The sequence below is a fragment of the Arachis hypogaea genome, chromosome 13 (genome assembly GCF_003086295.3).
Source record: "Arachis hypogaea cultivar Tifrunner chromosome 13, arahy.Tifrunner.gnm2.J5K5, whole genome shotgun sequence".
Taxonomy (NCBI): domain Eukaryota; kingdom Viridiplantae; phylum Streptophyta; class Magnoliopsida; order Fabales; family Fabaceae; genus Arachis; species Arachis hypogaea.
In genome coordinates, this window is record NC_092048.1 from 129455017 (window position 1) to 129469410 (window position 14394).

The 14394-nt window shown below is 35.2% G+C and overlaps 1 protein-coding gene across 2 annotated transcripts; it reads left to right on the plus strand.

Moving 5' to 3' along the window:
- The first annotated feature begins 354 nt into the window (after positions 1–354).
- Positions 355–12043, plus strand: LOC112733406 (probable pectinesterase/pectinesterase inhibitor 40). Of its 2 annotated transcripts, none has more exons than XM_072212504.1 (5): positions 355–1264; positions 1929–2089; positions 2512–2569; positions 11435–11586; positions 11720–12043. In XM_072212504.1, exons 1-5 carry the CDS (start codon positions 594–596, stop codon positions 11773–11775), a joined length of 1098 nt encoding a protein of 365 aa, XP_072068605.1. In that variant the 5' UTR covers positions 355–593; the 3' UTR covers positions 11776–12043. The 2 variants fall into 2 exon arrangements, with proteins under 2 accessions (XP_072068605.1, XP_072068604.1); XM_072212503.1 differs by having other exon boundaries at positions 431–1264; positions 11700–12043.
- Positions 12044–14394: the final 2351 nt, after the last annotated feature.

Consider the following 14394-nt stretch of genomic DNA (forward strand, 5'->3'; position numbering starts at 1 on the left):
GAGCCATTAATTTAGACAGCATTTAAAATCCATGCCACATTATGATCCTATTTGACAAAACTAATATAAATTCAAAAAGGGTCAAATTTCATGTCATCTCTGTGACATAATCTACAGAGAAATTCAGACTCAAACAACACATTTCTTTTTTTCTTTTTTAACATCAAATGCTATGCTCAACTTTACACACAAAAGCATGATATTCTTTTCTCTTTATATTTTGAGTGTGTATAAGTAAAATGAGTTCAAATACTATTTTTCTTTTTTCATTTTTCCAATAACCCAAAACCACCCTATTTATTCCCCATATTCCCATATATATAGCACCCTACACAACCACACATTCACACCCTTAACCAAAGCTTCTGCTACACCACTTTTATTTTTCCTCTTAAGCTCTTTACAATGAACAACCTCAAAAAATCACCATGTTTTCCCTTAATACCAATCCTATCCATGATTTTTGCACTGATCCTTTTAGCAACACATCTCAATTATTTAATTGAAGCCCCAAATTTCAAATCAACAACACAAGAAGAAGGGAAAAAACATCTCCATTTCCAAAACCATATCCAATTAGTAGCACATTCAAAATGCAAAGGACACTCTACCCTGATCTCTGTGTCTCAACCTTATCCACATTCCCAAACCTTGAAACAAAAGCAATGCCACAAATAATCTCCAAAGTAGTCAACCACACAGTCCATGAAGTCAAATCTTCATCCAACAACTGCACCACCACAATCAAGAATCTCCAAAACACTCTCAACACAAATGAGAAAAGAGCCTTAGATGATTGTCTCAAACTCTTTGATGACACCATAGTAGAACTCAACACCACCATTCTTGATCTCTCAAAAAATCCATCATCATCATCATCTTCCAACCAAGATTTGGAAACTCTACTAAGTGGGGCAATGACAAATTTGTACACTTGTCTTGATGGTTTCTCACAAAGCAAAAATGGGAATGCTGTGAGAGGGTTGATAGAGGAGAAAGTGATTGAGATATCACATCATGTTAGTAACTCATTGGCAATGTTGAAGAAAGTGAAGACAAGTTTGAAGAAAGAACAAGTGTTTGCTGAATATGGAAAAATGAAGAAAGGGTTCCCTTCATGGGTTTCTGCTAAGGATAGGAAGCTTCTAGAAGGTGGAAATGTGAATGAAACTAAGATTGATGTTGTTGTGGCTAAAGATGGTTCTGGAAATTTTACTACTATTGGTGAAGCTGTAGCTATGGCTCCTAATTCTAGCACAACCAGGTATATATTATATTATTAAAATCATTTTATACTAAATTTAAAGAAAACCATTCATACCTTTCACTCATTGCATTACATTTTCAGCAAAATCTCATATGAGTGATCATTTATAAGAGCTTGGAAGCTGTATTAGCTAAGAAAAATGCTAATTGTATTTATTTTATTTAATATATTGAATTAGCACATTTTTTTTAGTTTTGAATAATGAAATGGTATGAAACAAAATTAATACAAACAACACATTGCATCAGTTAGATTGACCTTAAAAATTAACAGTCCTTCTTTTATAAGAATTTGTTGGACTCTACTTAATATGTAAGAATAATGCACTTACTTTTCTTACAGTAGTAAAATTTACTAATATTCGTTTTAAAGAATTAAAGTAATAAAAAATTTAACCACCTTTTTTTTTCCCCAAATAACAGAATATATTTTTTTGTCAGAATAACAGAAGTTTATTTAGTATATAGCATAAGATGAATCTAGCCTAATATATTTTTATCTCAAAGTGCAAAAAGAACAGTACTCGTTATATATTAGTAGCTGATAAAGTTGTTCATTTAATTTGTCCTCACACTTATTATGATAAGTGTGATAATAATGCCTTGTTAGCATGTTATGAATTAGTTAAGTTGTTAATTACTATGTATGATTAAATATATAGGTTTGTGATATACATAAAAAGTGGAGCATACTTCGAGAATGTGGAAGTAATTAGAAAGAAGACTAGTTTGATGTTTATTGGAGATGGCATTGGAAGGACCATTATCAAGGCAAGTAGGAATGTTGTCGATGGCTGGACCACTTTTCAATCAGCTACTGTTGGTAACCATTTTTCTCCTTTGATTTCTTCTACTTATTAATTATTTCAGTTTTTTATTATTTTTTTGTAGAGTGAAGTATTAAAAATATTTACTAAAGATTAATAATTTGCGTGATGGTAAAATATTTCTAGCTTTTCTTTAAAAAATGTTAGTTACAAAAATAAATTAATTATTCTATTAATTTCTATAATTTTACTTTTCATAAAGATCCGCAATAGGAGCAGGATAAGAGCTAAGCACTCTCCTTTATTGATCATCTCCATTCGGATTTGCCACATTGGCATTAACAGTATTATTATTATCCATAGTGGACTCTGCAGTCTTATAAAGTCTTGCTTGTTGTAAACGTCGTCTACAAGTCCTTTCAGGTTCAGGATCAAAGTCTAACAGAGGTTTCTTGTCCCTGTTCCTACTCATAAACAGACAAAAGACAAGAAAAGATGGAATTCTCTACGTCAGAGTGCAGAGAACTCCCAGTGAGGTAACCTATGTAAAATAATAAAATAAAAATAATAAATAAATAAAATAAAAAAATAAAAAATATTAAAGAAAAAGAAAAAAAATTTAAATAAAATGAAAACTAAAATGTCTAATCTAAGCAATCAAACAACTGATAGTTGTTAATCACTACCAATCCCCAGCAACGGCGCCAAAAACTTGATGCAGTGTTTATAACCCATAAACTAACCGACAAGTGCATCGGGTCGTACCAAGTAATACCTCACGTGAAAAAAATATGCTAATTAATTAATTAATTGCCTTCTCAACAAATAGAACTTCCTCCATCCACATGTTAGACAAACAATTTAAAAACTAATGGTTATTCATAATTCGGATGACTTCTCAAGTAAAAATATTTTTATATAGAATAAAAATCGTTAAATAATTTAATATATAACTAAATAATTCAATATCATAAGTATTAACATCTTAACTATTATATTATATAGCCAATGAGTAATAGCTCAAATGGCATAGTCTTCCCATACTCAATTAAGAGGTTGTGGGTTCGAGTCTCATATCTTTGGTAAAAAAAATAAATTATTATATTATATAAAATTATTTTATGTGGGGTTTTGATCAATTTGTTGAGCCGAGTTTCAAGGCTGACGGTTGCTACTTACTACGACAATGTATTTTAATGGGACCAGCAACTCAATTGATCACTAATTACCACTTCATATTTTGAAAGCTCTTTTTTTTTTTTTGGTACTTTAACGGGGCTAGCCGCCCAAAACACAAAAAAACAATTACACAACTATTCTGCGGAGAAGTGAAACTCCTCTAGCATCATCATATAAGATTTGAGCTAATTCTCTAACTGGTTGATCAATAAATCTGTATCCCAAGCCAATCTTCAAACTCTGTTTAGACATCCAGTCAGCAGCTCTATTTCCTTCTCTATATGTGTGGGTACATCTTAACTACCAATCTCTTCTCATTAACTCCTCAATACTTCTGATTAAAGGATTAGGATGATCTTTCCTCCCTTCTCCTTTGTGAAGTACCTCCAAGGCTGATTGGGAATCCATTTCTAAAATCACTTTTCTAAACCCCAAATCCCAGGCAGTTCGAAGTCCTTGGAGAGCTCCCCACAGTTCAGCTTGGAATGCTGAGCATCTTCCGATATTCATTTGAAACCCTGCCATCCATCGGCCCAATTCATCTCTGCACACTCCTCCACAACCAGCTTCTCCTTCACCTTCCATTGCTGCCCCATCTGTATTGACTTTAATCCAGCCAGTCGGAGGTGGGATCAGGCGATGTGTTGCTCCCTCTTGTTTCGGGTAAGAGTCCTCCCTCTCCTGTCCTGAAATGCTTCTTTCATCTTTTTCACATATTCTCTTATGAAGTTTGCTGGGTCTAGAGGCCTTTTTCTTGGAGGGTTAAAATTTTTTGATTTCTCCATTTCCACAGCCACCAACAGGTTGTGATGAAGATGGATTGCCAGCATTCTTGTTCTTGGACGTCCAGATTAGATGAAAGATTCCACCTTATCCAGAGATCGAAGGGAGCTCTGAAGAAATTTTGGAGATGCGACGGATGAATTAGTTTAACCCAGACTCTTGAAGCTACTCCACAATCGCGAAGCACATGAGCAAGGGTTTCCTGTGTGCCATTACATCTATGACAATCAGGTACAGTGCCAAGAAACTTACTCCTTCTGCTAGCTGTTAAGAGCTTTTTATGAACTGTTTGTCAAAGAAATGTCTTCAACTTTTGGGGTCCTTGCCATGTCCATATAATACTCCACACTTGATCCTGGACATTGTTTTGATTAATTAGACTTTTATATGCACTTTTGATCGAAAAGTTCCCATTCTGAGTTAGATTCCAAATTATTCTATCCGCACCCAAAGAAACGTGAGGAGGAGGGATTGCATTGATTTTCCTGAGGATTTCTTGTGGGAGAAATTGTTGTATGAGCTCCAGATTCCAATTACCATCCTGAGAAATTTATTCTTTTACTCTCCGGTTCAGCTGATTCTCATCCACCTGAGTCGTAGCTTTCAAAACCAGAGACTGTTCCCCTTTAACCCATGCGTCTCTCCAGAAACAAATGTGCTCCCCATTACCTATAGAGTAGCTTAGATTTTTCTTGACATCTTCTGCCACTGTACACATATTTTTCCAGAACTGTGAATCCGACGATTTGCTATCCATCTCATATAGAATACTCTGATCCCGCCCATATCTTGAATATAAGACTTCAGCCCAAAGAGATTCAGGTTCTGTGATCAATCTCCAAGCGTTTTTCATTTGAAAAGCTCTATTCATTAATTCCAAATTTTTGAAACCTAAGCCCCCTTGGTCCTTAGGCTTACATATGACCTCCCAACTTACCGCATGTATTTTTCTTTGATTATCTCCTTCTCCCTAAATGAAACGTCTTTGAACCTTTTCAACTTCCTTGCAAATTCCTTTAGGGACCCACGAGTGCATCATGTCAAAATTTAAGGTTGGGCTAATAACTGCTTGTGCCAGTGTAACTCTTCTTGCAAAGGTCAAGCAATCTGCTTTCCACCCACTGAGTTTTCTTTTCACTCTCTCTATAGTACTTTTGAAGTTCTCCTTTTTCTTCTTTCCGTTGGTGATTAAAGCCCCTAAGTATCTCCCCAGACAAACTGTTTCATGAACCCATTGAACTGCATTATGCTTAGTTTAGTGTTCTGGTCAACATTTTTGGAAAAAGTAATAGAGGTCTTCGCTGGATTTATTTTTAGCCCCGATGCCTCGCAAAACTTGTTCAGTATGCTTTGGATCATCTTCATCTGCTCAATAGAGGCTTCTGCAAACAGAAGCAAGTCGTCCGCGAACAAAAAATGGGCTATGTACGGCCCATTTCTCCCTGCTGTCATTTGTTTCCAATCCTTAACAGTCACAGCATCTTCTATGATTTGAGATAGCTTGTTCATAGCAATCACAAAGAGATAGGGGAAATGGGATCCCCCTGTCGTAGTCCCCTCTTGGGAACAAATTCATCTGTTTTACATCCATTCCACAAAATCTGGTAGGAAATCGTAGATACACAATTCATGATAACATTTTGAACGCGCCCTGTAACTCCAAATTCCTCCAAGCTCTCCCTAATGAAGCTCCAATCCAACCTGTCATAAGCCTTTTCAAAATCTATTTTGATAGCCATATATTTCCTTTTTCCTTTCATCTTCTTCATTTTGTGCATCATTTCCTTTGCAATTATTATATTATCATGTATCATCCTTCCCGGGACAAAGCTCGATTGATACGGAGCAATTCTTTGAGCTAGGATCGGCTTCAGTTTAGCAACCAGCATCTTAGAAATGCCTTTATAGATTACATTGCATAATGCAATGGGTCTAAATTGCGTTATAAATTCAGGCTGATCCTTCTTGGGGATTAACACTATTAAAGTTCGGTTCATGTCCTTGATTCCTTGAGGATTTCTCCAAAGGGTTTCAATATAGGAACAAACCGAATCACCAACTATCCTCCAATTTTCTTTGAAAAAAATGGCTGGAAATTCGTCTTCCCCCGGGGCCTTTAAGTCACCAATGCCAAAAATTGCTCTCTTAATATCAGAGTGGTTTGGGGCAGCTTGCAATTTTCTATGTTCTTGAAAGTTGAGGCTTGGGTAAGTCGTATTTGTGAGTATGAAGGGGCCAGTGATGTCCTTTTCATAGAGCTCTTTGAAAAAATTAGTGGTCATATTCCTGACTTCTTCCATATTCTTCCTGGCAAATCAGATTATAAACAAAGGTAAAAGCGTCTCGTGTAGTCTCTGCAATACCGTCAGCAATATCAGCTTGGCCACCACCAGCATGAGGGGTGGTTTTGTGAGGGGAGGAGCGTCTCGTCCACACTCACCGAGAGAAACGATCGGAGGTGATGGGGAGTCATCTACAAGGAATACAAAGAAAAGTAAGAGACTGGAAGAAGGTGGGGAGTTTACTGGAAGTACAGCTATAGTCCCCAGAGTGGAAGAATGGATGGAAGAGGAAGTTGGTAACGGAGGAGGGGAACCTCTTATTCAGGAGGCTGCTAGCACAGATCTAAATGCGCAAGAGAATACAAAGAAAGTTTCTTTTGCTACTGTGGTTAGAAGTGGAGGAAAAGGGAGGTCAGAAGAGGATGGAAATAAAGCTAATAGCAAGGATAAAAATGCTACCCCTGAAGAGAAGGAGGAAGAAGAAGATATCTCTATTCAGAAACTGCCAAACGGCCTCTATAACGTAGTGATCCCTGAAGGAGTGAAGAGCGAGCTCAGGAAGGACTGGTGGGAAACCCTCATTGTTAAACTCCTTGGAAGGAAGATCTCTCTATCTGCCTTACAGAGAAAACTGCAAGCGATGTGGGGAAGAATGGGATCTATAGAAGTGATAAACATAGGAAATGAGTTCTTCCTTGTTAAATTTTTTAACTCGGAAGATCTTGACTTTGCGATAATGGAGGGACCATGGAAGATTTTGGATCACTACCTCACCATTCGGCTATGGAAGCCGGATTTTAATCCGGCTGAGGCCACCATAGATAACATAGCAGTTTGGATAAGGCTTCCTGATCTTGCTATAGAATATTATCATAGGGCAATCCTTGAGAAGATAGGAGGCATTGCGGGTCGCACGATTAAAGTGGACTCTAATACTGCTCAGATAAGCCGAGGGAAGTTTGCGCGTATTTGTGTAGAGGTTGAGCTGGACAAGCCCTTGGTTTCTCAATATCTAATCAATGGAGGACCGCATAAGATAGAGTATGAAGGATTGCACCAGGTCTGCTTTGGTTGTGGGCGTATAGGGCATGAAAAGAACCAATGTCCAGTAGCTCAAAGTGGGAATGGAGCTGCACAGAACCAGCAGAATTCAAAACCAAACCAGAATCCAATTCAGAATTCAGCGTTGGAGGTAGAAGGTGAGGGCAGAATGGTCAACAAAGACAATGGAAAGGGTAAAAATGTCATTGAGCAGACATAGGAGAATTATGGGCCTTGGATGCTAGTTCAGAAAAGTGTACGTGGCAGGAGGAGCGTGAAATCAGGGGAAGGAATGCAAAATGGCGAGGGAAGAAAAGAAAAAGGGAAAGAGGATAGTACAGTACAATCATCCCGTTTTGCAATTCTGCAAGCAAATAACGAGGAAAGCCACGATCCTACCAATCATGAGCAGTCAGGTAATGACGCTAATAAAGACAAAACAACTGAAAGCTTTCAGGGAGGCAAAAAGACACACAAACCTAATGTTAATGCCAAAAACATACCTTTAGCTATACACACAGCCCAAAAAAGCCATAACTCTGGCCCAAACCCACAAGCTCCACCTGCCCAAGACTGCCAACAACCTGCAACAATTAAAAAAGGAACCAACCCTAGCCCAAATCAACAAATGAACATAGACCAAAATTACATGTCTACACAAAATAATAACATCAAAGCCCCAATAGACCAAAACCACCGTATGGATATAGAAAACACAAGGCCTAATCCAGAAAATTGGAAGGAGCCAGACCCCATAAGTCCAACCCTCTCCCTGGAAGTTCCTAATACCTTCCAGGATATGGAAGGAGTGGAAGAACCCCCAGACCCAGAGCCAAAGCCCCCTGATTTCAGTCCTATGAATTCAAAAGAATTAAGCAGAGCAGTGGAAGCATATGAGCAACCCATTATGGTGGTACAAGATGGAAATGGAGAAAGCTTTCCCCTTCAGGGGGATGAAATGCAATGTTCATAGAAGGGCTTAGGCCCAGTGATTACCCTGATGGGTGAACTTGATACGTAGTGAGTACAAAATAACTCTTAATGATGAATATTTTGGCGTGGAACATAAGAGGAGTTGCGAATGATGCTACCATTCAAACTCTAAAGGAACTTAGAAGGCAACATAAACCAGACATAACTCTTCTCTTTGAAACCAGATGCAGTGGGGCTAGAGCTTTGGAGGTAATATCTACTCTTGGTTTTAAATTTTATTTTATTGAAGAAGCTAATGGTTTCTCGGGTGGCATATGGGCCTTGTGGGAGAATAGTAATTTGAAGATGCAAGTTATAGAGAAATTTAATCAGTGCATTCACCTTAAAATTGAATATTCAGGGGAAAAGGTTTGGACTTTATCAGCTGTTTACGCAAGTCCGCAGGAGAATTTAAGAAAAATATTTTTTGAAAATTTAAAAGACTTCTCCAAGAGAAATAAGGACCCTTGGATGCTTATAGGTGATTTTAATGAAATTAAAAATGAGGGAGAAAAAAAAGGGGGTAGACAAGTTGATATGCATGCCTGCAGGAGGTTTAGGGATTGGATGGATGACTGCAAGCTCTTGGACCTTGGATTTGTTGGTACAAGATTTACTTGGAAAGGCGGACAAAGGGTGGGATTAGATAGAGTTTTCAAGAGGCTGGATAGAGCTATATCAACCTCTAGTTGGAGGACTCTCTTTGGTGATGCAAGAATTGAAGTTCTTCCGAGGGTCAATTCGGACCATCACCCCCTCTTGGCCGTCCTCAGACCAGAACAATTTGATGGTGGGGAAAAGCCTTTCCGTTTTGAGGCGATGTGGAGTATCCACCCTGATTTCTTTCAGTTCATTAGTGGAAGTTGGGACAGAAAGCGTTGGCTACCGGGAGCTTTGAAGGAGTTAGCGGTGAACTTAAAAAGGTGGAACAGGAATGTTTTTGGTAATGTTTTCAGAAAGAAAAGGGGGATCTTGAACAGACTGAGAGGAATTCAAAGAGCAACAGATTATGGGAGGAATCCTTTTCTTGAGGAATTAGAGAAGCGGCTGGTAGCAGAGCTCACCGAAATCCTGAATCACGAAGAGATTTTATGGATGCAAAAATCCCGCCAGCAATAGTTTGTCGAAGGAGACAGAAACACGAGATATTTTGAAAGCTCTATGGCAAAAGATAAGAGATTTGGGGCCGTCGGGGTATGCAAAAGATAGAGAGTTCTGGACCCAAACAAGCAAAAAATAATTAAAAACGTGCACTAAGAAAACAACAACTGTTCCAACAACTAATGGCTTCCCATTTAATACCCAACACATTAATATCATAGGCCCATTGTGTTTAACGCTAACCACACTCGGATGGAAAATGGAGGTGAAAACAAGGGAGATCTTTGTATTATAATTATTATTTCTTTTTTCCTTTCTAAATTAGTAAATTTTCATCCTTAACGAGCAAAATAAGAGGACACATTTGAGATTTGAAAATAGATTGATGGGCCATCTGGATCATCTAGAATTTAATGAGGTGGCCCATAAGCGTTGCTGCGTTGGTGAGCAATTTAAGAGTTTTTGGAACACTCGTTTGTTTGGTAATGTGGGCCGTATTTATAAGGGCCAAATGTGAATTAAAAGCTATGCACAAGCCAGGTGTCAATGATTCATTGGCACAAGTAGAGGACCAAGACAACATTATAGAGTGTAGCTTATCATTTGGCAACTGAGTATCTGTCGCGACCCCTACAATATAGCAACTTAAAAGATCCATTTTACTGTGCATGGTATGGTGGAGAGTTCAAATCAGAAAATGAAGAATTCTTTTCTATAATAACAATTCAAATTTCTTAATCTTTGTAAATCTATTATTTTGTTAGTTGATTATTTGTAAAATAAAAATAATTTAATTTTCTAAAAACACTGTTACTTTTTTTTATATATCTCAATTGAACAAGTGATATTTAGGTTTATTTATTAAAAATTCGATTGACCAATTTTGTAATGATCGTTAATAAAAAAATCTTGCGGTTTGGATTGTCCGTCTTTTTTTTTTTTTTTGGTCGAAGGGAGGCCAAAAGCCACAATAGAAAAAGCACAAATTTAGTGCAACTCTTTTTTTAGAGAGTAATATTATATATCCAAATCTTTTTATGAATTAAGTCTAATCAAATTAAATAATAAAATTTAAAATAATATTAGTTATAACTAATTTTTATTATGTTAGACTAACTTAATTGAAATTGATTAATAAAAAAATTTATTTGTATAATTTTTTATTTTTTTTTTAGATTGACCTTTTTTTTTGTTGATATATTAGACAGCTCCCAATTCTAGGCATTACCCACTCACATACACTACACTCACACACACAATTCAAGTTCTATCACACCTAACTACAGCTGGGAATCGAACCTGAGATGTGGCTATATGAGGCTAACAAATAGACCATCGGTACAAAGTCTCGCCACGATTGACCCGTTTAAGCCGGTGAATTGTAGAATTCTAGAATGACGATCTAACCCAATTAAGAATTATGAGTGAGCTTGAATGGGTTAGAATTGTAGTGGTGAAATTGCTTGCCTAACCACAAGTGCTGCTTGTTGGGCTTGGAGTGTTTGTGTGATGAAAAACTTGGACCGGAAAAGAAGGGGCAAAGAAATTATTGTTTACAAGGCCAACCCAAAATAAGAAGTCCATCAACTGAATTAAGAGATTTTACACCACTTTCTATGATTTCATTATAACTGCAAAAGAATAAAAGAAACATCTTGTTCTTTCTTCAACAAATATCAAGGCCATGTAAACTCGCCATATGTCGTGTACCTAAAGGTGTGGTCACCATTATTTATCTATATTGAGCTCTTATGATTTTTGCAAACATGTAGATATGAATAAAAACCTTTAAAAGATAATTAAAGATATCTTTGGTACTAAGACAAAGATACTAGTAGTCTTGAATTTTTCTTGTGTGATGCTTCTGTTAAAATGCTGCAAGGGATATTGCCATTTTGACAAGTACTAATAACGTTGTTTTGTTCTATTGTGTTTTTGGGTGTTGTTTTGTCCCTTCATTTGAATCAAAGGCTTCGGTTTCTATATGTGATGAGGTTCTAAAAATACCATCTCTTTATATTCTGACTCAACGTTATGATTTAGGTTCAAACACATCAAAAGGCCCAATCTAAAGATTGGCCTTCACCGCTTATCGACTTCTTTAGAAAAGGTCGGATTCAACACAGACTCCACTCCAAAGAAGTTGGGCTCGAAGGATAGCTGGCAGATAAAGGGACGGTTATCCATCTTAAAAGGTGAAACTACTCTAACGGTGGTTATTGGTTCATCACTATAAATACACTGACACCCTCAGATATCTCTAAGTTCCAATATTCTCTAAACCTACTAAAACCCGTTGCTGACTTAGGCATCGGAGTGTCTTTGCAGGTACCACCCTCCGTTCTCTCACAAATACTAGTCGGACGGCAGCTTTCGGACACTAGGCAAGACAGAGACCACCTCCTCTTGACGTTTGGGCCAATTTCTCAAACCCAATCCACCTATCTCAGGTTACCCTCGTAACACCATCAACACCTTTTTTATTTTGGTTAAATTTATAATTTATAATTTTTTTTATTTTCTTTTGTAAATTACTTACTACTATACTTACCATAAGCTACAATTTGTACCACTGATTTTTGAGATATGTGTCTGCAAATGAATATAGTAAACTACTCAGTAAATACAACGAAAATGAGTTTGATATTCTTACATATTTTTCTTAACAAAAAATTACAATTTTAGGTAGAACCGTAGAAGTCTAATTCTAAAAGTTATATACTTGCTTAACTCAAAATCGTTGACCCATCTCTCTAGGTGGATAGACTTTTTATTTGGGGGGAATGAAGCGTACGCAGTGATCATTAATTCATTGTATGCTTCTTTAACAGGCACACTTAATTTAAGTAATTAACAATGATTGTGGCCCACTCATCATAGTCTATTGTTTATGTATTCTTGATGTCTGATTTATAATATTTACAAAGTATTATTGTTAAAACACAATTCAGTCACTAAAATTGACAAACGTTGTGAAAAAAAAAAAAAAAAACTTGCTTTGTTGACTAGTATAGCAAGCCAATCTTTTTTTTTTTGGTATTAAAAATATAAATCTTAACGGAAAACATTTTCTATACAATGGCGGTCGAATTTTTTTCCCCTCTTCGGTTTGAGAGACTATTATATATAATTATATGGAGGGGTGTTAAGAAGTCAGTAATTTTTGTGATTTGTAGCTATCAAATAGTCATCAATGATAATTTTAATAGTATAAAATTTGTGTAAAATTTTATCTAATAATTCACTTTTTTTAACTAGTTACATACTAGTCAAAATTTAATAAAATTGTTGTCCTAAACTTTTCCAATTATATATATTAGCAAAGTTGGGGGCTTCATTAGTTCATTGGAAGTATGAAGAGTGACAAAATGATGAGCTTTGAAAAAATGAGTTGCGTGATTATTGCATTGTCCATCTTATCCATCAATTCACGTGCTTACATGCATGATGCATGAATCTCTCATAAGAACATAAGATATTATATAAATTATCAATTTAGAATTTAGTAAGAACCTAAGATAAAATTATTAATAATAAAAAATTATTTTAATAAATATAAAATAAATTTATTAAAAACTTAAATTTTATATTTTTTATAATTTTTTTAATTAATAACTTAATTACGTGTTTTTAAAATATATATTAACTGAATTTTACAATTAAAAAATATTATATATATATATTGTGTATTTATTTTTATATCTTTTATTTTTTTTTAAAAATAATTAATAGAAATAAAAAATTAAAAAAATATTTTTTATATCATAAAAAAGTATTCATAAAAAAAGTTTTAAATACTTTTTTTTTATATTAAAATACTCCTAGCAGTTATATATCTTATGTATGCGTGCTAAAGGTCAGAAAGTGTCATTGTAAGAGTTAAGTTTTAAAGTGGTCTATGAAATTAGTGATATGTATTAAAATTGTCTACTATGGTAGTTCTTGATCCATTTTTTGTTAACGGCGTGCTAACGTGGCTTGATGATGTAAATCATTAGCAACACGTGTCACTTCATAGTTTAGTCAAATATGATGACGGGTTGGTCAATAATACATGGCATGTTGACGTAGACGAGTGTGCCATGTGTCACAATACTATTTGGTCATGTGTCAGCTTGTGTTATGTATCGCAATATTATTTGTCCACATGTCATGTACTATATCATCATTATATATAGATGCACCAAATTGGTCCCTAACTTTGCATTGTGCGACTCATTTTCGTCTCTGAAATTGAATATCGTGCACCAAATTAGTCCATTCACTGATTTTTTTTTAAATTCAAAATTCTCAATATTTTTTAATGCATTCATTTTAATTCTATTTTTTTTCACATGTCATTAAATGCAAGTGCTTTTATAAAATATTTTTAAGATTTTAGTTTTTTTTTTTTGTGACTATTAAGATTTTAGTTTTAATTATACTATTTTTTCTATAATAACTTAACATTGATAAATTTTATATATATAATTATGTTATTTTAAAAAAGATATGATTGATTAAACACATTTTTTATTTTCATAAAAAATACGCAAATTTTTAACTATAAATCAAGAATCAAAATACACAATTTTTTACAATTTCTATAAAATATATGTTTTTTGGGCTTTAAAAAAATATTTTAAAATCAATCATATAATTCTTTTATTAAATAACATAATAATTGTTACGAGACGTCCCTCAAACGGGTTGTGTGTAAATAGGCTAGATGAAAGAGGTCAAAGATGATGGTAAGATTGTTTAAAGTGCTTTCACGTCAACTCCAAGACGGCAATTGAAGATAGGTAAGAGACTTTAATACCTAAGTCAGCAAGAGTTTAAGTTGATTTATGTGAGAATTTAATTAGTTGAATAATACCTGAGTTTGTTGGGATATTTATAGAAAAGGGTAATAACTTAGGAACTCTGCTAGGGAGACAATGAGGAATCTTGACAATGCGTGCAATGGGTTTTAAATTTGGTCCAATACACGAAAAAAATCCAAACAGTTATTTCAAAAAATT

Coding starts and splice junctions, on each gene's coding strand:
- LOC112733406 (XM_072212503.1), top strand. CDS start 594: ATGCAAAGGACACTCTACCCTGATCTCTGTGTCTCAACCTTATCCACA. Junction 1,265..1,928: donor CCTAATTCTAGCACAACCAG/GTATATATTATA, acceptor TTAAATATATAG/GTTTGTGATATACATAAAAA. Junction 2,090..2,511: donor TTTTCAATCAGCTACTGTTG/GTAACCATTTTT, acceptor ACTCATAAACAG/ACAAAAGACAAGAAAAGATG.